At 35.9% G+C, this 26690-nt stretch overlaps 1 protein-coding gene across 2 annotated transcripts in view; it reads left to right on the top strand.

Annotated features, from left to right (window-relative positions):
- The window catches only part of LOC121387144 (phospholipid-transporting ATPase ID-like), a 133383-nt gene that overhangs the window by 89390 nt on the left and 17303 nt on the right, over positions 1-26690 (top strand). For both annotated transcript variants that reach the window (XM_041518172.1, XM_041518178.1), the window contains exons 8-18: positions 10083-10153; positions 10693-10775; positions 12049-12296; positions 14635-14846; positions 19192-19354; positions 20242-20331; positions 20841-21009; positions 21938-22017; positions 22887-22988; positions 23568-23687; positions 24641-24738. In XM_041518172.1, coding sequence (XP_041374106.1) covers positions 10083-10153; positions 10693-10775; positions 12049-12296; positions 14635-14846; positions 19192-19354; positions 20242-20331; positions 20841-21009; positions 21938-22017; positions 22887-22988; positions 23568-23687; positions 24641-24738 — 1436 coding nt within the window. The remainder of the gene's footprint in view (positions 1-10082; positions 10154-10692; positions 10776-12048; positions 12297-14634; positions 14847-19191; positions 19355-20241; positions 20332-20840; positions 21010-21937; positions 22018-22886; positions 22989-23567; positions 23688-24640; positions 24739-26690) is intronic.

The following is a 26690-nucleotide window of genomic DNA, read 5'->3' as shown; positions in this document are numbered from 1 at the left end:
AAATCAATGTGCTCTAGTGGTGTCAAACTAAAAACTTTAACTTTTTTAACTGTATGAAGGTTTAAAAGTTTGTTTTGTTTAACGTCACCATTAGAGCACATTGATTTATTAATCACTGGCTACTGGATGTCAAACATTTGGTAATTTTGACATAGTCTTACAGAGGAAACCTGATACATTTTTCCATTAGTAGCAAGGGATCTTTTATATGCACCATTGCACAGACAGGATAACACATAGCACAGTGTTTAATTGGTATATCAGTCATGGTGCACTAGTTGGAACGAGAAATAGCCCAGTGGGCTCACTGACGGGGATCAATCCGAGACAGACCATGCATCAGCCGAACACCTTGCTATACTGGGCTGCAGGCAGTAGTGAAAAATGACTTGTAACAATATTAAATCTGTCCGGTGGAGTACATTTATTTACTGGATTATTGTGTGGATGACATGCTGATAAACGTAGTATAGCTACTGAACTGTTATGTGTTTGAAATAACACTTGCTACATATAATTAAAGAGACATTCCTGAGTTTGCTGCATTGTAAGATATTAAAATATTTCTAGGATTAAACTTACATGTTAAATATATTTTCTTGTTCAGAATATCAGTATCTGTATATTCAATGTGTTTCTGGTCATCTTAATATTTGTAAGAAGCTCAAACTGGATTTTGTCTTCAAACAATTTCGTACGTATGAAAAAAAATATTTTAGGAACTAAAATGAAATTTAACCTAGTACAAATATTAGAATGATCAGAAACACATTTAATATACAGCCACTAACATTGTATGCAGAAAAATGTGTTTTATATGTAATTACAATCGTTAAAAAGTCTCTTTTATTCCATAACATTTTAAAAAGTGCAGCAAACTCAGAAATGTCCCTTTAATAATCATGAGATGGTAAGTATTAGTTTGTGGGTTTCTTTTTCTTTTTACCAGCCTCAGTGGCGTCGTGGTTAGGCCATTAGTCTACAGGCTGGTAGATTATGGGTTCGGATCCCTGTCGAGGCATGGGATTTTTAATCCAGATACTGACTCCAAACCCTGAGTGAGTGCTCCGCAAGGCTCAGTGAGTAAGTGCAAACCACTTGCACTGACCAGTAATCCATAAATGGTTAACAAAGGCCATGGTTTGTGCTATCCTGCCTGTGGGAAGCGCAAATAAAAGATCCCTTGCTGCCTGTCATAAAAGAGTAGCCTATGTGACGACAGCAGGTTTCCTCTAAAAAACAGTGTCAGAATGACTCTTTTTCATTTTTTAAATAAAAATTCATAGTACTTTTGGTGATGCAACTCAGTGCAGTATTACATGTAGTTGACTCGCAGTATTACATGTAGTGCATTCACTGACAGGAAGCCAACTCAGTGCAGTATTACATAGCCAATGACAGGAAGCCAACTCAGTGCAAATACATGTAGTGCTCTGAGGGAAGCCAACTCAATCGTACATGTATTCATGACAGGAAGCCAAACTTTACATGTAGTGCACTCACTGACAGGAAGCCAACTCAGTGCAGTATTTTGCAGTATTACATGTAGTGCATTCACTGACAGGAAGCCAACTCAGTGCAGTATTACATGTAGTGCATTCACTGACAGGAAGCCAACTCAGTGCAGTATTACATGTAGTGCATTCACTGACAGGAAACCAACTCAGTGCAGTATTACATGTAGTGCATTCACTGACAGGAAGCCAAGTCTGTTTTTATCTTCTTATTTTTTGTAATGGTTGCCTTGACAGTTACATATATTTTGCCCTGCCAGCAACAGGAAATATAAATCAGTCAAGCTACATTTAATGCATTCCATGTATTTTGTCAACCTTTTTTTCTGTTACTATGCAGTACTGAAAAGGTTACAGCAGTTTGGGCTGGATTTGAAGATGTACATGTATACATGTAGGTGATCATGCTAGTGTTAAGTGGGTATTTCTCTGATACCAAATGATGCTCATGTTGTAATTTTAAAAGAAGGAAAAAGAAGGAAATGTTTTATTTAATGACACACAACACATTTTATTTATGGTTATATGGCGTCAGACATATTAAGGACCACACAGATATTGAGGGAGGAAATCCGCTGTCACCACTTCATGGGCTACTCTTTTCGATTAACAGCAAGGGATCCTTTATATGCACCATCCTACAGACACAGTAACGTGTACCATGGCCTTTGATATACCAGTTGTAGTGCACTGGCTGGAGTGACTAATAGCCCAATGGGTCCACCGATGGAGATCGATCCCAGACCGACTGCTCATCATAATTTTAAAAGATGTTTGTTTTATTTAACGACACCACTAGAGCACATTGACTTATTAATGGATGTCAAACATTTTGTCATTTTGATGTATAGTCTTAGAGAAGAAACCTGCTACATTTTTCCATTAGTAGCAAAGGATCTTTTATATGCACCATCACACACACAGGATAGCACATACCATGGCCTTTGATATACCAGTCGTGGTGCAGAACCAGAAATAGCTGAATGGGCTCACTGACGGGAATAGATCCTAGACTGACTGCACATCAAGCGAGTGCTTTACCACAGTGCTGTAGCTCGTAGTTCATTGCATATATTTTAAAGTACATCTAAATGACATTTTAATGGAATGGAAAACCTGGTGATAGAAGTGTGTAGACATACAACTTGTACAATTGTTTATATGGCGTAGAGTTAACTGTGGGTCACCTGCAGATACTTGTAGCAATTACAAATCCATAAACATGTCCAGTCCATTATTAAAAAGAATGCGAGGTCACTGTGACCCAGTCTTCTATTTTGGCACTATAGGAATAAAAAAATTGGTGAGTTTTTTTTTTTTCGCCTTTGATTATTTTTAAATTAATGTATTGAAAAGAAAAAAATCAGAAGCAAGAAAAAAAGAAGAAAAAAAAGAGAAAATATAATGTTTGAAGAAAAATTAAATCATGACTTTTTTTATGAGTTGAGCTCTAGCTAGCAGTATGTTTCTTCAGTTGGTCTAGAAAGGAAATATGGCTGTTTTCATCTGGATTATAACAAAAATTGATTAGTTTTATTATGATTTTAAAAAGAAGACGGAGAGGAAGAAAAGAAAATGAAAAATAATGTTGACCTAAAAGGGAAGCACTGGCTATTTTCAACTAGATTATATTAAAAGAAGTAATGTTGACCTACATCGAACCAAACTGAATTTATTTATGAGTTGGGTAGTTAAAGCCGCACACCCTAGTTCCATCCAGCGAAAATAAATTATAATTTGGTTAATCTACAAACCTGTAACACACTTAGATCACGTTTTTATCAAATGGAATGAAAAAGCAGGTTTTATATCGATAAATACCATGGGAATCCCCATGTCCCAATTGCTTGAAATAATTTTGAAAGTTAGTATTCTGATGTCACCGGTAGATGTCGCTTGAAGCACAACAATGCCTACGTCACGACAAATTTCACAGAGTGCGCACAGACTTAGGGTGCGATCCTTTCACCTCTCCTGGACATGTTCCAACTGTTCTGTCCTGGTTGTATCCCCTCTCCAGATATCGTAAGACTTAGCAAAATTATTGGTTTTAAGGGTTTGTAATGTTTTGTATTGAGATACTTACTTGTCTGAACTTTATTGTTACTGAAAATGTTCACAAACTGTGAAGAGAAATCTCATAAATGAACAACAAGCAAATGACAACAAATCGGATGTTCATTGCGTGAAACCGTGCATGGTCACGTGGTATACCAACGTCTGTGACATTGAAATGGGAATATCCCCTCTAAAAATAGATTAGACCTTGTCTGCTCAATGGTTTTTTCTCAGAGGCCCGTGGCATTTTATGAAATACGAAAAATGCATTTTGTGGTATTACAAACACCAGGATTACCAGGATTACCAAAAAATACTTCAGGTGAATGGAAATGTATATTCTAAATAATAAAATGTAAGTGAAGTGCAATTTTATTTGTGAAAAAATGGGTTTAATAGCGAAAAACAACTGCATAATGGTTAACAACTAGGGCGTGGCCCTTTAAATAAACTATAATTGACCGTAAAAATTCATGGTTGGCTGTTTTCTTTTTTCTTTTTACTTTTTTTTTTCTTTAAAAGGTTGGCTTAAAGTAGATGTATTGAGTAACAGCTGTTGCCATCTGTTACTGAATGGACCGATTTTCATGTTATTAGCAGCTGTCTGTTTATTGGCAATTTGTATGAGGTAAACTTGCATAATAATCACTACTCATTATGCATGCAGGGGGACCTGCTGTGTATACATACAAACACACATAATGGCCATGGGGTTTAATCAGATTTAACAATACGCACATGCTAAATTTGCTATATATAAGAGACTTTTTCATACATGTATATTGGCAAAGAAAGGAATGCTTAAACTAATCTGTCTGGTGTCTTAACGATTAGTTGGACATCCATCCATCCATACATACATACATACATACATACATACATACATACATACATCCATATTCCATCCATCCATCCACCCATCCACCCAACCATCCATCCCTTCCTTCCTTCCTTCCTTCCTTCCTTCCTTCCTTCCTTCCTTCCTTCCTTCCTTCCTTCCTTCCTTCCATCCATCCATATTCCATCCATACATTCATTCCATCCATCCATCCATCCATCCATTCCATCCACCCATTCCATCCATCCATTCCATCCATCCATCCATTCCATCCATTCCATCCATCCATCCCATTCCATCCATTCCATCCATCCATCCATTCCATCCATTCCATCCATCCATCCCATTCCATCCATTCCATCCATTCCATCCATCCATCCCATTCCATCCATTCCATCCATTCCATCCATCCATCCATTCCATCCATTCCATCCATCCATCCCATTCCATCCATTCCATCCATCCATCCATTCCATCCATCCATCCATTCCATCCATTCCATCCATCCATCCCATTCCATCCATTCCATCCATCCATCCATTCCATCCATCCATTCCATCCATTCCATCCATTCCATTCCATCCATTCCATCCATCCATCCATCCATCCATCCATTCCATTCCATCCATTCCATCCATCCATCCATCCATCCATTCCATCCATCCATTCCATCCATTCCATCCATTCCATCCGTCCATCTGTCCATCCATTCCATCCGTCCGTCCGTCCATCCATCCATCCATCCATCCATTCCATCCATTCCATCCGTCCGTCTGTCCATCCATTCCATCCATCCATCCATCCATTCCATCCATTCCATCCGTCCGTCTGTCCATCCATTCCATCCGTCCGTCCGTCCATCCATCCATCCTTCGGTCATCCATTGCCCAGATTTGTAGCTTTATCTTGCTAGACTTTATAAACAATTGCTCTGTTCCCTGCCTTATTTGACACTGATGATTGAGCGTCAATGAGCATTCACTGACACGGGTCTTCCTTATCACATTAGAGAGCCCTGCCTCTCAACATGGTGATCTGTCAGCCATATTTAGCACGGAGGCCGCATAACGTAATGACGAGTTACTGCATCCCATTCTCTCATTTCCCTCCACCGTGATTTTAAATTGGAAAACACGCTTCGAGAAGAAACACTCCCATGATTGCCACACACAAGTCTCCCACCCTCGCTGTGCGAATGTAGAACGGTGTTTGTTCTGTAAAATTATGTGTATTTGTATGTCCACTTTCCTTGGCAACGGCTAACAATAGTAAGCGTCTCTGAAGGGTAATTATTCAGTATTTATTGATTGTTTTATCTGGACAAATTACGTGAAGTTATAATCTACAGTGAAACCTCTCAAAACTGGACCCTCTGTAAACTTAGAATTCCCTCAAAACCAGATGTTTTACATGGTCTCTTTTTTAAAAATATGTACAGAATGTAACCTCTCTAAACCAGATACCTCTTAGAACAGGACTTTGTACATGGTACAGAGGATGTCTGGTTTAAAGGGGTTTCACTGTAGTTTGATTTCAACAGTGGTTATAAATAAGATCGAGTTACCAGTTTTCCATTATGACTAACAAAAAGTGAGTTATATGTCAATATGACTAACAAAAAGCATGATCGTTATATAGAGGATAATAAACGAGTTACCAGTTATTATCAAATTTATGTCAATATGACTAACAAAAAGCATGATCGTTATATAGAGGATAATAAACGAGTTACCAGTTATTATCAAATTTATGTCAATATGACTAACAAAAAGCATGATCGTTATATAGAGGATAATAAACGAGTTACCAGTTATTATCAAATTTATGTCAATATGACTAACAAAAAGCATGATCGTTATATAGAGGATAATAAACGAGTTACCAGTTATCAAATTTATGTCAATATGACTAACAAAAAACATGATCGTTATATAGAGGATAATAAACGAGTTACCAGTTATTATCAAATTTATGTCCTAAGTGAAATAATTTTTCACGAGGGACATAAATTTGATAATAATTGGTACCGAGTTTGTTATTCTATTTATTCTCTAAAAGCCTTTATTTTCGACGCACATGCACGAAGGCCAACCTGTATAGAAACGATGTAAACCACTTTACGCACTGTTCTGAGAATTACTATAATGTAATTTAATCACGTTCATAGATAATTTTAAAAAACACAAGTTCACTTTATTCTGCTTCCAAATCTATAATGAATTGCATTAAAATGACATTTTGTTATTAATTTAACACCAAAAACAGAGACCCGTAAAGGCAAACTCATTTTGTGTTTGTCAAATCGTGATGACGTCATATTTAGTACTGACAAAGTCATTTGTTTGTAAGCGTCAAATTGTCCAATAGTATTGTTTTTTTAGACCAATGCAGAATATTTCTCACTGAGAAAATATGGAAAATATTTTCCCTGTTATGAGTGACCCCTGGGGTAATAATTTGTTTTATATTGTGAGCATTATATTGGATATGTTGTAAAGCAATATAATTTACATAAACTTTCGTCCCATTATAAAAAGGATTGAACATGTATTCTGTGGCCTTTAATTGTTACAGTCCAACCAGTGCACCACCACTGGACAAAGGCCGTGGTATGTTTCCCTGTCTATGGGAGCGTGTATATAAAACATCCCTTGCTGCATTCGAAAAAATGTGGGTTTTTTCTGATGACTATGAGTCAGAAATACCAAATGTTTGACATCCAAGAGCCAATGATTAATTAATTAATGTGCTCAAGTGGTGTCGTTAAACAAAACAAACTAACTTTACTTTACAGTCACAGACATGACCGTAAGCACGGGTTACTGTTTTAACAGCAAAAATCTATAAATGCCTTTTTGTAATAACAGGGTACTATACATACCATGAAAATCACTATCCACAGTTTCAGGTTTTAGGCTGTATTAAAAAACCGAGAAAAAACCATGTACATGTATGATTATTATTCCCAAAATTCAGTTTATCTTAAAGAAACAAAATTTAGCAAGATAAAAACTAATTAATCTTACTTATACTTAAATTTGCTTTCATGACATACAGTGAAATTCTGAAAACTGGACAGTCTTTAAAAAAACTAAATTCTCCCACAACCAGATATTTTTCATGGTCAATTTTTGTTGTGACCTTATGATATAAAAAAACTAGATACTCTGTACATGTATTTATTTTTTTGACACCAACATTAACTTTTGCATTGTAATTTAACATTAAAGTTTTGCATCTAGTTCTAAGTCAGTGAAACTTGGTTTATACAGTCATGTAGTTGCACCTAAGAATGTTCATCACCATAAGTGAGACCTTTCATTCCACAGAATTCTTGTTAAATATCAGTACCGAACAGAACCTCTTTAAACCGGATACACCTTAAAAGACGACTTTTTACCGAGTGCTAATGGTGCCCAGTTTAGATGCAGTAGGTTTCACTGTATATATCCATCCAAGAAATTCCTCTTCAAGTGGTGTATTTGACAATTTGACAGATGGCAGCTTTAAGCGCTAAGTGTTGTGCAAGAGGATCAGCAAAGGAAAAGCATTTTCCAGATTCCACAAGCAGTTATTATATGAATAGCATTCCTTGTTGCTTTGGCTCCTAGGAGACATCAATTCATTAATCAATTAAACCACGTAGCACTGAAGAATAATACAGTATTAATGCGCTTTCATCAAGCGCTGTCAACAAACAGTGTCAGCTCGCTAGTGTGTGTGCTGTACATGTTTGATTCAATCAAATTTAGTGTGGTCATTACGTGGCCCACTTTTAATTTCTGTTTGCACTTGTGATTTTCCTTATTAATTGCATTAGCAAATTGTAAACATTTAATTTGGACTATTATATGTAGTGTGATCATAAATCTATTTTTAACCAAGCTGTAATAGTCAATATATCTTTTGTTCTGTCCGTTCATCCATCTGTTCAAACACGAGCAAATATTGGAGCAACTTTTAACTGAACTGTGAACATTTGGTTATATTTGTCAGTGGGTATTGTGAAATTGGAGCAGGGGAAGTAGAATGGACAATAATAATTATTGGTATAGCCAGTGTTTCTGCCAAAAAAATTTTTTGGGTATGGTGCTATGAAATCGAATATCTACAATGTGTGTGCTGAATGTGATAGAAGGCATGGGGGTCTCCCCCAGAAAGAAAATGGGTTAGGTTTAGGATTAGGGTTAAGAAAATTATACAGTAATGATAACGAGTCATTAATTTGGTCAAAAGGTCTACTCTAAAAAGTAAAATCTGCAAAAAATGTGGGTATATGGCGCCATACACATTTTATCGTCTGGCAGAAACCGTGGTTGCCAACTAGAAGGCATGTGAAATGAACAGTGACATCAATTACTATGCAGTGTTGTAACAAATATGACATCAATTGCCAAGTTGAAAGTTCCCTCAAATTGTATGTGTGTGTGTGTGTGTGTGTGTGTGTGTGTGTGTGTGTGTACGTGTGTGTGTGTATCTGTACCTCTGTGTGTGTGTGTGTGTACGTGTGTGTGTGTATCTGTGTACCTGTGTGTGTGTGTATCTGTGTACCTCTGTGTGTATGTGTGTGTGTATTTATGTGTTGTTTATGCATGGATATATGTGCACACAAGTTTGTTTGTGTCTGTGTGTGTGTGCGTGTGTGCCTGTGTGTGTGTATCTGTGTACCTCTGTGTGTATGTGTGTGTGTATTTATGTGTTGTTTATGCATGGATATATGTGCACACAAGTTTGTTTGTGTCTGTGTGTGTGTGTGTGTGTGCCTGTGTGTGTGTATCTGTGTACCTCTGTGTGTATGTGTGTGTGTATTTATGTGTTGTTTATGCATGGATATATGTGCACACAAGTTTGTGTATGTGTGTCTGTGTGTGTGTCTGTGTGTGTGTGTGTGTCTGTGTGTGTGTGTGTGTGTGTGTGTGTGTACCTGTGTGTGTGTACCTCTGTGTGTATGTGTGTGTGTATTTATGTGTTGTTTATGCATGGATATATGTGCACACAAGTTTGTTTGTGTCTGTGTGTGTGTGCGTGTGTGCCTGTGTGTGTGTATCTGTGTACCTCTGTGTATGTGTGTGTGTATTTATGTGTTGTTTATGCATGGATATATGTGCACACAAGTTTGTTTGTGTCTGTGTGTGTGTGTGTGTGTGTGCCTGTGTGTGTGTATCTGTGTACCTCTGTGTGTATGTGTGTGTGTATTTATGTGTTGTTTATGCATGGATATATGTGCACACAAGTTTGTGTATGTGTGTCTGTGTGTGTGTGTGTGTGTGTGTGTGTGTGTGTGTGTGTGTGTACCTGTGTGTGTGTACCTCTGTGTGTATGTGTGTGTGTATTTATGTGTTGTTTATGCATGGATATATGTGCACACAAGTTTGTTTGTGTATGTGTGTCTGTCTTACATACCTCCGGCAAGGGGAGACAATTCCGCAATGACAATTATGACTAAGGGTCGTATAGCATTTTTGTTGTGCTAGCACTAGGTAAGTATGAATAGTAATAATGAAAATTAGAAACACATTTTGTAAGTATATTAAGTCACTATCAGTTTTTGAAAATCAGTGGTCCTATATAATTACTATAAACTTTCAAGTTGTAACATTTTAAATAATGTTTTTCTATATTGATTTACTGACTTCCTTTGTTTCCATTGAGTTTAATGTGGTTTTTTGCAGGCGGATCTCTTTTTGCTGTCCACCAGTGAGCCCAACAGTTTGTGCTACATTGAAACAGCTGAGCTGGATGGGTGAGCCTTTGTCCATACATCAAGGTTTTTGCTAACACCATCTAAAACCTGACTGAAAAGGAATTAAAAGATTTTTGTTTACCAATGTTATTAATTCTTTTTCATCCAGCTTTACAATAAGAAAATGTTCTCACAGAACCAAGTACCAGTAACTATTTATGTGCCTATATCTGTCAAACGTTCAATTATGTCCATCCTGTGCCCAGTGAAATGGGAATAATTTATAATGGGGAGGAACTCACAGAACCAAATTTACAGAGTTAAATTTGTCATTTTAACCTTAAATTGTGAAGAAAAAAAAAGAAAAGAAAAAATCCCTAATACTTTTTTTTTTTTGTATGTAATATTTTTGTGAATATCCTACTAGTAATTCTAATTATTGTCTAATAATAGGTTGTTTTTTTTTTTTTTTTTTTTTTTTCCCCCTTTAAATCTTTTTTAACCTACACATGTATGTATTATTATTCAGTTATTAGTAATGTGATTGTTTTTATTTATGACTGTTCTGTTGATGTTACGTTTACTTTGTTAATTCCCAGAGAGACCAACTTGAAGGTAAAACAAGCCATCCCGGAAACTGCGAGTATGGGGAACAACAACGAAGAGATGAGCCGCTTTGATGGTAACATTTAAAACTTTGTTAGCTTGGCAGTAACTGGAATGTCAGTGGAAGAAATGTAACCTCGATAATATAATACATATTAAATTCTTAAAGTTAAAAAGTGTTTTTGTTTAACAACACCACTAGAGCACATTGATTTATTAATCATTGGCTATTGGATATCAAACATTTGGTAATTCTGAAATGTTTTATTTAACAACACACTCAACACATTTTATTTACAGTTATATGGTGTCGGCCATATGGTTAAGGACCACACAGATATTGAAAGAGGAAACCTGCTGTCGTCACTTCATGGGCTACTCTTTTCGATTAGCAGCAAGGGATCTTTAATATGCATCATCCCACAGATAGGATAACACATACCACGACCTTTGATATATCAGTCTTTGTGTGCTGGCTGGAGCGAGAAATAGCCCAATGGGCTACCAGCAAGGGATCTTTTATATGCACTTTCTCACAGACAGGAAAGCACATACCATGGCCTTGGACAAAAATTCTTAAATATAGATACTAAATTCTTAAATATAGATACTAAATTTTTTAATATAGATACTAAATTCTTAATTATAGATACTAAATTCTTAAATATTAAACAGTGTTAATGGAAATCTGAAAAGCTATGGAATTTGCAAGTGTCATTTTCCAGAGATAGAAAGTCGTGGAATGTTGACTTGGATCATGGAAGGGTTTGGAAAATGAAAATTGATTGATAATTTTTTTGTTTCCTTTTAATGTTTTCCCCCCCCCCACTTAAAATAACATAAATATACCAGGTTATCTCTGAAGACTGTGTCAGAATTATTAAATGTTTGGCATCCAATAGCCGATGATTAATAAATTAATGTGCTCTAGTGGTGTCATTAAACAAAATACTGCCTCCCATTAACTAACAAAAAGTTAAAGTTTGTTTTATTTAACGACACCACTAGAACACGTTGATTAATTAATCACCAGCTATTTGATGTCGGACATTTGGTAATTCTGACATATAGTGTCCGAGAGTAAACCTGCTATGTGTTTTCATTGGTAGCAAAGGATCTTTTATATGTACCATCCCACAGACAGAATAGTACATACCACAGCCTTTGATATACCAGTCGTGGTACACTTGCTGCAACGAGCAATAGCCCAATGAGCCCACTGATAGGGATCGATCCTAGACCGACCTCGTATTAGTTGAATGCTTTACACTGGGCTACGTCCAGTCCTACAACTAACAAATGCTGTCTTATTATAAAATTAATGTGTGTTTTTTTTTTTTTTTCCCCAGCTGAAATAATCTGTGAAGCGCCCAACAATCGCCTGAACAAGTTTGAAGGCAAACTGACGTGGAAGGGGAAGACTTATCCAATCGACAACGACAAGATCCTGCTGCGCGGCTGTGTCATGCGTAACACACAGTGGTGCTACGGGCTCGTCATCTTCGCCGGCCGTGACACCAAGCTCATGATGAACAGCGGCAAAACCAAGTTCAAACGCACACACATTGACCGGCTTATGAATCTGTTGATTATTGGTGTAAGTACACATTGACCGGCTTATGAATCTCTTGATTATTGGTGTAAGTACTTACTTTCTATATGTCCATATGTTTATAATGAACAGCAGCAAAACCAAGTTCAATCGCACACACATAGACCGGCTTATGAATCTGTTGATTATTGGTGTAAGTACACATTGACCGGCTTATGAATCTCTTGATTATTGGTGTAAGTACTTACTTTCTATATGTCCATATGTTTATAATGAACAGCAGCAAAACCAAGTTCAATCGCACACACATAGACCGGCTTATGAATCTGTTGATTATTGGTGTAAGTACACATTGACCGGCTTATGAATCTCTTGATTATTGGTGTAAGTACTTACTTTCTATATGTCCATATGTTTATAATGAACAGCAGCAAAACCAAGTTCAATCGCACACACATAGACCAGCTTATGAATCTGTTGATTATTGGTGTAAGTACACATTGACCGGCTTATGAATCTCTTCATTATTGGTGTAAGTACTTACTTTCTATATGTCCATATGTTTATAATGAACAGCAGCAAAACCAAGTTCAATCGCACACACATAGACCGGCTTATGAATCTGTTGATTATTGGTGTAAGTACACATTGACCGGCTTATGAATCTTGATTATTGGTGTAAGTACACATAGACCGGCTTATGAATCTGTTGATTATTGGTGTAAGTACACATAGACCGGCTTGTGAATCTCTTGATTATTGGTGTAAGTACACATTGACCGGCTTATGAATCTGTTGATTATTGGTGTAAGTACACATTGACCGGCTTATGAATCGGTTGATTATTGGTGTAAGTACACATTGACCGGCTTATGAATCTCTTGATTATTGGTGTAAGTACACATTGACCGGCTTATGAATCTGTTGATTATTGGTGTAAGTACACATAGACCGGCTTATGAATCTGTTGATTATTGGTGTAAGTACACATTGACCGGCTTATGAATCTGTTGATTATTGGTGTAAGTACACACACACAGACTGGCTTATGAATCTGTTGATTATTGGTGTAAGTACACATTGACCGGCTTATGAATCTGTTGATTATTGGTGTAAGTACACATAGACCGGCTTATGAATCTGTTGATTATTGGTGTAAGTACACACACACAGACTGGCTTATGAATCTGTTGATTATTGGTGTAAGTACACATAGACCGGCTTGTGAATCTCTTGATTATTGGTGTAAGTACACATTGACCGGCTTATGAATCTGTTGATTATTGGTGTAAGTACACATTGACCGGCTTATGAATCTGTTGATTATTGGTGTAAGTACACATTGACCGGCTTATGAATCTCTTGATTATTGGTGTAAGTACACATTGACCGGCTTATGAATCTGTTGATTATTGGTGTAAGTACACATAGACCGGCTTATGAATCTGTTGATTATTGGTGTAAGTACACATTGACCGGCTTATGAATCTGTTGATTATTGGTGTAAGTACACACACACAGACTGGCTTATGAATCTGTTGATTATTGGTGTAAGTACACATTGACCGGCTTATGAATCTGTTGATTATTGGTGTAAGTACACATAGACCGGCTTATGAATCTGTTGATTATTGGTGTAAGTACACACACACAGACTGGCTTATGAATCTGTTGATTATTGGTGTAAGTACACATTGACCGGCTTATGAATCTGTTGATTATTGGTGTAAGTACACATAGACCGGCTTATGAATCTGTTGATTATTGGTGTAAGTACACACACATTGACCGGCTTATGAATCTGTTGATTACACAGACGTTTCATATGTCCATATGTTTATAATGAACAGTGGCAAAACCAAGTTTAAACACACACACACACACACATAGACTGTCCATATGTTTATAAAGAACAGTAGTAAAATCAAGTTGAATTATACATAGGCTTATGAATCAGGCTCCATATAACATTGGAAACTACCTTTAGTTAGCACTACAATATCGTAAAATGTCAGAGGCTTTGACATCACTGCAACACTCGGTATAAGTACAGCACATTTTTTATGTTGAGTATTTTGTACAAGACTTATTACCTACATGTATTATTTGTCATAGTACATGTCATTGGGAGTATTGTATAGTAAAATAATACGTTATGGTGGTATCCATCTGGCCATCCATTTGTCTCATCAGTATTTTCATATTGCAGAATTATTTATAAACATTAGCACATTTTATTTCTCGGTTTCTTATTCTGCATGTAGTTCATTGCAAGAATTGGGTGTATATTATGAGTCGACTTTATATTTTACCATGGGTCTTAATATTATTCTGCCTATATCCTTTTTATTATTATATATTTCTTCTTCTCTTTTTTTTCCAGATTTTTTTGTTCCTGGTGAGCATGTGCCTAATTTGTACGATTGCGTGTGGTATTTGGGAGTCGTACACTGGCTATAACTTCCAGATTTACCTCCCTTGGGAAAGTTTTGTTGACAAGTCGAAAGAAAAGGGTTCCACCACAATCGCTGTCCTTGTTTTCCTGTCCTACATTATTATACTGAACACTGTCGTGCCTATATCACTCTACGTGAGGTAAGCAGAGTTTCTTATTGTTATTAGTCATCTTTCATGCATTATTTTCATGCTTAGATCCGTTTAAGGTTCAAGCATGCTGTCCTGGACATACACCTCAGCTATCTGGCCTGTCTGTCCAGGACTTGTGGGTTAGTGGATAGTTATTGATGAGAGAGAAGTTGGTGTAGTGGACTTACACCTGCCCATTCAGGGGCCTAGCTTGCTGTCCTGGACATACACCTCAGCTATCTGGCCTGTCTGTCCAGGACTTGTGGGTTAGTGGATAGTTATTGATGAGAGAGAAGTTGGTGTAGTGGACTTACACCTGCCCGTTCAGGGGCCTAGCTTGCTGTCCTGGACATACACCTCAGCTATCTGGCCTGTCTGTCCAGGACTTGTGGGTTAGTGGATAGTTATTGATGAGAGAGAAGTTGGTGTAGTGGACTTACACCTGCCCATTCAGGGGCCTAGCTTGCTGTCCTGGACATACACCTCAGCTATCTGGCCTGTCTGTCCAGGACTTGTGGGTTAGTGGATAGTTATTGATGAGAGAGAAGTTGGTGTAGTGGACTTACACCTGCCCATTCAGGGGCCTAGCTTGGCAGTTTCAGGTGGTACGCAGACTTTTTTCGGCGATGGAATAAAACGCATACACATATACGCATGCACACATTTACATGATATATTTTAGTAAAAACAATATATTTATAATCTCATGGCGTACCTGCGTATATGGAAGCTAGGTCCCTGCCATTGATTCGTTAACTTCACTCCAGTTGGGAGCTGGTACTGGGAGGTGAACCCAATACCTACCAGCCTTACATCTGAAGGCTTTAACAACTAGTTCACCGAGGTCGGTGTTGTAGCAGATCTAAAGGTATATTAATTGAAACATAAAAGTTAAAAGTTTGTTTCATTTAATGGCACTACTAGAGCACATTGATTTATTAATTATCACCAGCTGTTAGATGTCAAACATTTGGTAATTTTGACAAATAGTCTTAAAGAGAAAATCTGCAACTTTTTTCCATTAGTAGCAAAGGATCTTTTATATGCGCTGCCCTACAGACAGGATAGCTTATGCCATGGTCTTTGATATGCCAGTCGTGGTGCACTGGGCCAGGATGTAACGAGAAATAGCCCAAAGGGTCCACCGACAGGGATCGATCCTAGACTGACTGTGCATCAGGTGAATGCTTTACCACTGGGCTACGTCCCGCCCAGAAACATAGAAAATGCATACCTCAGCAACTAAGATCAATGATTTAATTAATAAAAACAAATTCAATGTTGTTACTTAATGTCATGGCTTTAAATTATCTAATGTGTTATTCTTATCAAAATAAAACAGAGAAGATGCATACCTCAGCAACTAAGATCAATGATTTAATTAATAAAAACAAATTCAATGTTGTTACTTAATGTCATGGCTTTAAATTATCTAATGTGTTATTCTTATCAAAATAAAACAGAGAAGATGCATACCTCAGCAACTAAGATCAATGATTTAATTAATAAAAACAAATTCAATGTTGTTACTTAATGTCATGGCTTTAAATTATCTAATGTGTTATTCTTATCAAAATAAAATTCTGCGGAGGCGTAGTCTAGAGTTTTCTATTTTTTGCTCTACATAAAAATTCATACCAAAATTTTGTGTCTGGTAAAAAACGTGACTTGCTGTTTATCTACAAACTAAATACAGCCAGTCTGACTGAGATGAATTATTATAACATCTGTCTGGGTTTGTGATAACATTTTAAATCTCCCAAATTGGTATACGTATGTGACTCGTCTTCTATTAGCAGTAGGTCGCAACTGACTTCAGTTATGAGCCAATGTTGAATATGTGTCTAGACATTGTCACTATATTATTGATACTCGTAAATATTTATTATCGATGTCAAATACTGTACTGACAATTGACATTTCTTTTATTTAACAATAAATTTGATATTCAACATGAAATTAATTAAATATGTATATTGATGTACATGTATACCATTGTTCAAAAACGACTGAAATTTTTTGTGGGTATATCGTTTGGGCAAGCTAAACAATCTGTCAGCTTGAATCAATTGCAAGCATACTGCATTCAGCATGACTGATGTATTATGTTTTAAAAGATACACATATATCTAACTACACATATATCTAACTACACATAAACTTGCTTGACAAAACATAACGAATGCATTGTGTCCACTTTTTAAATCACATATATCTAACTACACATAAACTTGCTTGACAAAACATAACGAATGCATTGTGTCCACTTTTTAAATCACATATATCTAACTACACATAAACTTGCTTGACAAAACATAACGAATGCATTGTGTCCACTTTTTAAATCACATATATCTAACTACACATATACTGTTAAACCTGTGTTAAGCAGCCACCAAAAGAAGTATCAAAAACTTACCTGTAAGGCAGGTGACTGCTTAATACAGGACAGTTTATACTGTACTAGATGATTTGGAAGAATAAAAATGTGGTCTCTATCACAGGTGGCTGCTTAATACAGGTGGCCATAATAAGAGCAGCTATGACTGTAAATCAAAACTTGCTGGACCAAAGATGTTCAATGTATTTTGTTTCTTAATATAGGCTTATACACCTGTTGGCTAATTCCAAAACTGTGTAAAACATATCTACATGTAACTATCATATTTAAAGCAAAACAGCTTGCTATATAAACTAAGCTGGAAAAATAAATTAATGTTTTTAATTTATTCTTTAGTAGTGTTGTAAAATTGGAAACCGATAAAAGATGTCTAAATCAGTTTGTTTGTTGCTGTTTATGACTGATATATTGGTTAGACAGAATCCTAGTTAATCTAACTTGGCATTAAATATTTCTTACCTATTTTCCCAAACTTTTTTTTTTTTTTTTTTTGGCTAAGCTCCTTTTGTTAGGGTTGGGATTTAGCTCAACTGGTAGAGCGCCCGCCTTAGGTGCACATACCTCGGCTGTCTGGCCTGTCCGTCCAGGACAGTGGGTTAGTTATTAGTGAGAGAAAAGTTGGTGTAGTGGCCTTACACCTGCCCATTGAGTCGTTAAATTCACTCTGGGTGGGAGTCCCACAATGGAGCTGCCAGTACCCCAAAATGTAGCAGGGTCTTCTGAAGACTCTGTCGGAATGCCAAATGTTTGACATCCAGTAGCCGATGATAAATTAATTAATGTGCTCTAGTAGTGTCATTAAACAAAACAAACCTTCACTTTAAAGTTTTTATTTTGTTAACTTGTATACCTGTACATGTATTGATGTCAAGGATCACGTGTGATATGTTTGATTAAAAACAACATTTAGATAGAATAGGACAAGATTGATATGCTAAATTATAGAATTTGCAGTTTTTAGGGGCAGTTACAATCTGAATGTAAAGTATTTATTTATAAATATATGGTAGACAAATGTTGGGTTTTTTTTTTGTTTTTTTTTTTAATTTTTAGTATTTACCAGCTGAATTGAAATTTTAGTTAAAACTAATTTATAAAATGTTGCTATTTTTCTAAATATTTAAATATTAACCTTCCACCCATTCCATATGAACCTTTCATAAGCAGCACCATTCAGACTATTGGGGTGGATTTGTTGTATGATTTTGTCTGGTGAAAAAATGGATTAACAGAGGTCATCTTATTGATTGGATTTCTTTATAAGATTTCAGTGTTGAAATAATCCATCTGGTGCAGGGCTCAAACTTAAATGTTGGCATCAGTGGCAATTGCCATATCTACAAAATGAATTGCAGTAGATTAGAGGCTTAATTCGTGGCAGTTTGTTTCCGGCTGTCAGTTGAAGCCTGGATAATTTGTGGTTTTTAATTTTGTTTATCTGTTTGTTGGAAAAGTTATTAGTTTTTAAAATTGCCATAGGTAGGCACAAAATTGTTGTAGTTGAGCATATTGGTTATGGCAAAAATCTTTCACAATTGCCTATAGTCATGAACAATGTGTTTTTATAAATAATTTCAGTTTGATTTGATGTGAGAAGAAATCTTATGCCCTCAGTTAATCCAGTGACAATTTACAATAGTGTCAATAGGACTTGGACTTTGTAACCTACATGTATAGTCCTTGAAGGCTTCCAACAGGATTGTTTTGGAAATAACAAACAAAAAACCACAACAGCCACCAACAGTATTTTTGTGTCCAATTTAGAAAACAATCCTGTTGGAAGGACTATAGATTACAAAGTCCGAGTCCTATTGACAATATTGTAAATTGTCATTAGATTAACTGAGGGCATAACCATGGATTTGTTTGTATGATTTCAGTGTTAAAATAATCCTTCAGATGAAATATATATTAACTGAAGGTATAATCATGGATTTGTTTGTATGGTTTCAGTGTTGAAATAATCCGTCTGGTGAACAGTTACTGGATTAACTGGGATGTGAAGATGTACTATGAAAACAAGGATACACCGGCCAAGGCCAGAACAACAACCCTCAACGAAGAACTCGGTCAGATAGAATACATCTTCTCAGACAAGACTGGAACTCTTACACAGGTAACTGAAGGCCTTTTGAGAATTCGAGTCACCTGTAGTTTTGTGTAGAATGGCCTGGGTTATTTTGATAATAATTAGAAACGATAATTGGGATTTATCCAGGAATTGTGTGGGTCTGAAGATAGGCCCCTTCCCAAGTGAAAGTGGCACTGAAACTTCCCAATTCCTGAGTTAGAAATTCCCAGTATATATATATATTTAATATTGTTGTAATAAATTAATTTAACAGTAGTATACTGCATCATGCAGTAAAAAATATCCCAAGTACGATTTACTTGCGCTAATTTTCTCAATCTCATCAGACATGGGACCATGGCAAAAAGTCCAGGATAAACATCTGGCTTTTTCTGCACTTCCAGATTTTAGTATTACTACAAAACTTTTTTACTGGTTATTCTGTGATGAAAAACTTGCAGTAAGTCCCCAATTGTTCGAAAGTCTATATTTTTCTAGAATTTTTTAATGTACTAGTGCTCATTCTCTTAACGGTGGTAAATGTAGATCTGTTAATCTATTTAAAATTTAAATTAAATCAACAGACTATAATTACTCACAAACTAGTCATCTTAAAGGCCACACTTGTATAAATTGGGCAGTAAAATTCACTCATCTTGTTACATTTTATCAACCATAATTTGTCGATTTTTGTGGGTTTTTTTTTTTTTTGTTGTACAATTGTGGGTTTTTTTCATTATAATGCTTATAATTAACATATTACTACGTTTATATTTGGGGGGTTTTCCAGAGAAAGGTTGTTTATGATGTTGTCAATGTCATATTGACCTTTCGTATGAATACTCAGTTTCATAACGTATAAGATAGTAAACATTACATGCACAATGTACTTGCAAGTATGTGAATTCTAGTGAATCTACATGCTCTTGTAGAACATCATGACTTTCAACAAGGCGTCTGTTGGAGGGAAGTCTTACGGAAACCCAGTTGATGACGCGGGCCACGAGATTGAGTTCATAGAGGTGAGTTTGTAAACACTGCCAGCTTTCTACAGTGTCTGAAGTTCAGTTATTCTTCTTAACTCTTTAGTGAGTGGGCCCATGGAGCTATTTGTCGTTCCAGCCAGTGCACCACGACTGGTATATCAAAGGCTGTCGTATGTGCTACTTTGCATATGGGATGGTGTATATAAAAGTACCCTTGCTACTAATTCCTCTCTAATATGTCAAAATTATCAAAAGTTTGACATCCAGTAGCAGATGATAAATAAATCATTGTGCTCTAGTGGTGTCATTAAACAAAACAAACTTTTAGGTTTTCTATGTGTCTTTTGATCAAGTGTGAAAGTAACAATATATTAGATACTAAATAGTTCTAGTTTAAAATGTGCTGAAACATAAAACAGATTCCTTTCTTTTACTTTAATAAAGTCAGAACATTTTCTTGTAACAGTAAATAGATATATATTATTGTATACATTTTATTAAGTAGACTGGTGATTAATACACTTTAATTTCTTTCTCCTCTTCAGAATGTTCCAAAAATAGATTTTACACTTGAAAACCATTACGGAGAGTCAAGCTTCTGTTTCTACGATACCAGACTCCTTAATGAAATAAAGGGAGGTAACAAGGATGCCAAGAGGCTCTTTAAAATTCTCGCCCTGTGCCATACTGTTATGCCAGAGAGAAAAGAAAATGGTAAGAGATAGAGATTATTATACAAGCAAGCTTGTGTCTTACTGATTTTATGAAACGAGTGTCACAATGTTTTTATTACTTCAGCCAGAGCGAGTATAATTAATATGTGAATCCTGACACGAGGTTTGTAATATCATTACGATGATACGCAAGTAATAATTTCTTTATTATCCATATTATTATTGTTACTATCTTTATGAATAACGAGGACCATCTCAAAATATTTCAATCACAACTAGGACATGATGTCATATTTCACATGCACAGTATGAGCTTAGACTCTGGAAGCAATATCATGTTATGACATCGCTTCCCAAAATTACGTTATTACACTAGTTATTACACGTGTGCTTCGTTTGATTATTATTAACTCAGTTGTGTTGAACCACGTGGATAATAAGTACATGTAGTATTGTTGTTAGGGTATGATTATTGTTTTGTGGTGTTGCCATACTCTTAAGTTTCTGAATCGATGAATTCCAATACATAGCGTGTTGTATCACCAACCAAAGTGTGACACACATTTAAAAAAAAGATATATTTCAACATTTTGAGAAATATTTTTGGCAAAAAAGGTTGAGAAAGAATGGCGTAGATTACATTTTATTACCCATATAGGCTCAGATATCACTTGTGTTGTTTTATAGGAGAGCAGTAATCATTTGCCTTGCTTTATATTTAAAAAAATTTTTTATTGGAAACTTCATGCTAAAAAAATCATACTTATGTATTTGATTGCATTGCTTTAAAAAGAAATCAAATTAGGCAAATTAAAATACATCAAAATAATGTTTTTCAACAATATTAAATATATAATTATGTACTTGTAGTTTGTGTGATATTGAACTGTTGTGTTTATCAGAGTATATTTGAGGTGTTCTTTTAACAATGTGTTTGTGGATGTAAGCTCATTGTTTTTGTTTTGCAGGCAATTTGGAGTATCAGGCTCAGTCTCCTGATGAAGGGGCCCTTGTGTCGGCAGCTAGAAACTTCGGCTTTGTCTTTAAGGTAAACTTGAAAGATACACTTGCAGGTGGTAGGATTTAACTGTGAAAACTGTATGCTAAAAGACTAAGGTCGACAACAGTCACTCTTTGCACCTTTGTTTGGGCTTCGTACGCAATAAATAATTATAACATATCTAACAGTAATTTCACTTCATAGTCATATTCAAAATAGTACAATTTTCTCTTCAAATAGTCAGGCATGTTAGTATTTTCAAACAAACACTGTATATGTGATTTGTACCATCAGGTTTGCAGTAAATAATTGTGTATATTTAGTATTTTAATACTCAAAGTAACTTGACAAAATGTCACTGACACTGTGGACTATTTTGGCTGGAATTAATTTCATTTATGAAACAGAAATGTATAGATTTAGCTTTTATATATAACCTATAACCTATAATTGTTATTTCTTTTCAACATTACCTGTCCTCAAACACAACAATTAAAAATGTGGAAATTTCACATGTAACCCAAATGAATTACTCTAAAATACAACACAGTCATGTTTAAGTAATATGTAGAAATAAAGTCCACACATAAAACAAGAAAAAAAGAGTAGAAAAACAGATAGATGACTTTGAGTAAATCAGAGCCAAAGTAAAAGACGCCTGAACCGAAAAGCGAAGGAAAAAAGAAAAACGTTAGTCACATGACTGGTACTAGAGGGAGCATGCAGTAGAAGAATTTAGGCCATCCCATTGGCTGTTGGGATGTTCAGACCAGACTACTAGTCGTGGTGGTGGAGGGTGGGGTGGGGGGGGGGGGGTGTGCACTTGTTTGAGGACAGGTAATGTATCCATAAAAGAGAAAATACCTCGAGTCTTTTTCAAATTCTTGAATTATATACTAATACCCTTTTTGTTTCAGTCTCGTACCCCGAATACCATTACAATTGAAGCCAATGGCCGTGAAAAAATCTATGATCTTTTGTGTATTCTAGATTTTAACAATTTCCGCAAGCGTATGTCTGTAAGTATTTTAAATGTTTTTTATTTTACTTTTTTGCAGTTTGATTTTATTTCATTTTAAAATTCACAAAGGGATGTAGGAATTACTGAAGTGCCTTATTGAAATCACTGACTTTAAAAGTTGTTGGTCTACTTTTTGCCAGCTTAGTATATTTTCAGGTGTCTGCATTGTTGTTTTTAAATATTTAAGTACTGGGGAAACTTTGCTTTGTGTTTTAATGTTTAAAATTCATCACAACAAAAAGCCCTATTTCCAAAGGTGAGTAAAATTGCACTTTCACTTTTCTCCTGTTTTATATGTGACCACTATAATATCTCTCAAAATGCCAAGTTTTTAAATATTATTAGCTGAAGAAAATAAATTCTTCCTGTTTGAATTTTCTAAATTGGACAGGAGTAAGTCAGTATGTAAATATTTCCAGCACATAATTTGAAATTGCTGATGGTTTCTCTTTTTTTTGCCCAGCGTAAATACTGCTATGGACAAACTATGGGAACTGGCTCTGTTGATATTTGATCTGAATTGTAGCGTAAACTGAATATTATTTCTCACCTCATTTGTAATGTATTGCATTTTCAGGTGATCGTGAAAAGAAACGACAAAATCAGGTTGTACTGCAAGGGAGCCGACTCTGTTATCTTTGAGCGTTTGGACTCCAGCTGTGAAGAGTTAAAGGAACTGACCCTTCATCACCTAAATGTATGTTAGTTCATGTGTTAGCTGCAGTTCTGGTAGATTTAGACAGTTCAACTCGATAAAAGTAGGTGTTTTTCTGGCTCATTCTAATGCAGGAATTTTACAAAACCAGAATAATTATCAGTATTATAGTCAGTAATGTTAATTTGTTTCCTTCTTTTTGAGGGTGGAACATAACCCTGTGGTAAAAGCACTAACCATACGTGTGCTCGGTCTAGGATCCCAAATAGGCCCATTAGACTATTTCTCGCTCCAGCCAGTGTTCCACAACTGGTGTAACGAATTCCGTGGTATGTACTATCCTGCCTGTGGGATACTCCATGCAAAAGATCCATTGCTGCTTATTGTGGGGAAGCTGCAGGTTTCCTTTATCATTATATGTGTGGTCTTTAGCTATATGTTCGACATCATATAGCTGTAATTAAAATGTGTTGAGTGTGTCAATAAGTAAAACAGTCCTTCCTTTCCTTTTTTTTATCAATTACACAACCATTTGTCATATTTCAAGACTTAATAATTATTTATGGCCTATTAGATGGCTGTGAACTGCAGAACTGGTACAGTAGGGGTGGGACGTAGTCCAGTGTTAAAGCGCTCACTTGATGCATGGTCAGTTTGGGATCGATGGGTGGGGCTAGTTCTCATTCCAGCCAGTGCATCACGACTGGTATATCAAAGGCCATGGTATGTGCTATCCTGTCTGTGGGATGGTGCATATAAAAGATCTCTTGCTACTAATGAAAAAATGTAGAGGATTTCCTCTCTAAGACTACATGTCAAAATTACCAAATGTTCAACATCCAACAGCCGATGATTAATAAATGAATGTGCTCTAGTGGTGTCGTTAAACAAGACAAACTTTAACTTTAACTGTTACAGTAGTTATTTATCAGTGTTGACAGGCATGAGTAGAAATGTGTCTGGTATACATATTATTTTTTATTATAACTTTTCAGGAATTTGCGCAGGAGGGTCTCCGAACATTGTGCCTTGCTTATAAAGATATTAGTAAATCTGTGTATGATGCATGGAAAGAAAAACACCATTTAGCTAGGTTAGTAATTGTTTGTTTTTTTCATTTTAGAATTTTCTAACATGTATTAAGCAGTCACCCTCAGGTACTAAAAGTGCTCACTTGAGAGAGAGAGAGAGAGAGAGAGAGAGAGAGAGAGGAGAGAGAGAGAGAGAGAGAGAGAGAGAGAGAGAGACAGAGAGAGACAGAGAGAGACAGAGACAGACAGACAGACAGAGAAGCCATATAGATAGAGAAGGAGAGAGAGTTGGGGAGAGAGATAGTGGGTGGGAAGGGGAGGGAATGAGAGAGAGAGGAGGGGCCAAACAGAGGGAAAGAAGAATGGAGAGGGAGAGGCAGATGGTTTTGGGTGTGATGTCTTATGACGGGTGTCTGCTTAAAGAGGTGACCACTGGAGCACATTACACTGTATCTACAGGTAGTTTGTGTTGACTTGTTGTAATGTAGAAATTGAAGTACTGCAAAATCTGGTTGTGTGTGTCTTTTGTGTTACCTTAAATGACCATAATAGTGGTAGTGATATGGAATGGCACTTTAAATAACAAGGATTTTTTTATGGTTTTATCCAAGAAAATTAAAAGTTCAATAAACTGCCTTTTAAATTTGGCAATGTAAAATAACCCTAGAAATGCATGAAGTAACAACAGTGTATTCAGTCTTATAGATATTTGAGGAACTGAAGTCATAATATTTCAAAGATTTATAGCATGTGTGCTTTTACAGTGATGTATGTAAATTTGAGTCGATAATATTTCACATGATACCGGCCTCAGTGGTACATTGGTCTTTAGCTATTCGTCTTTAGCCAGATGGTTGCGGTGGTTCCATCTCCATGCAGGATCTAACCCAGAGTGGCTTTGCAAGACATAGCAGAGAGGTGTTGGGTCATATTACTGACTTATCTCTAAGGCCAAATAAAACAAATGTGTGCTTCTGGTTACTTGTCAAATAAAATTAGGGCAGATACATAAGGTTATTAAATATTTTTAAACACTCAAACTGGTATTGGTAAAGAACAATATAGTCACATTTCAAACAAATGCTGCATCCTCTCATTGTTTTGAAGATCAGTAGGTGGAAACAAAATGTTTATGGTCAGTGAAAATGGTAAATTTTAGGGGTCAGTCGGATAACTGGAATCACACATATTTTAGGGGTCAGTCGGATAACTGGAACCACATATATTTTAGGGGTCAGTCGGATAACTGGAACCACACATATTTTTGTATATGTCCTAACCATTAACAGCTAACCATGTCAATGTAACTCATTTAACATGCCTATATCCAGTCAAGTTTCAGGCACGTCCACCCTATACACAATCTCTAGCAAGGTCAGTGGATGGGCAGTAGGCTCGAAAATGGCTAACCATTAATATCTGTTGTGGACACATGTTACTAGATTTAATAAACTCATTTAAGTGACTCTTCCTCAGAAAAATATACGTCCCATTTTGTATTATTAATATTAATAATTTGATAGTTAACCGTGTTTTTTGTTTCTTTACCTAAAATTCATATGAACACATTTCAAATACATTTAAATAAAACCAACTTGCAACTAAATTATTCAACTTCGTTTTGCTTTTTTTCTAACAAATTTGTGGCAGTTGGTGTTGGAATTAGTAAAATTGACTACAATGGTCTGTATAACTCTTTTTTTTTTTAACAGTTAATATGCCATTACTGGTACTTCATTTTATTACTTATAAATGTCTGTTATTTTAGTAGGGGTGCAGAAATGGAAAATGTTTCACTAGCCTGCCAGACCAGAACCAGCTAAAATTTAGTAGCCCGGCAGACTTTCTATTAGTCCATCAGCCTATAGAATACATTATTTTCAGCAATTGTATAATATAAATATACTCTGCAGGGCTCACCCTGGATCAAAAATAGCTGTAGCCAAAATATTAGCCAAATGGAATTTTTATTAGCCATATTGAAAATGCTTTAGCCAAATTTGTTTTACGCAGT

This window comes from Gigantopelta aegis, chromosome 2, assembly GCF_016097555.1.
Source record: "Gigantopelta aegis isolate Gae_Host chromosome 2, Gae_host_genome, whole genome shotgun sequence".
NCBI classification, from domain to species: domain Eukaryota; kingdom Metazoa; phylum Mollusca; class Gastropoda; order Neomphalida; family Peltospiridae; genus Gigantopelta; species Gigantopelta aegis.
Note: the sequence above shows the minus strand (reverse complement) of the source record. Positions and strands in the feature narration are given on the sequence as shown.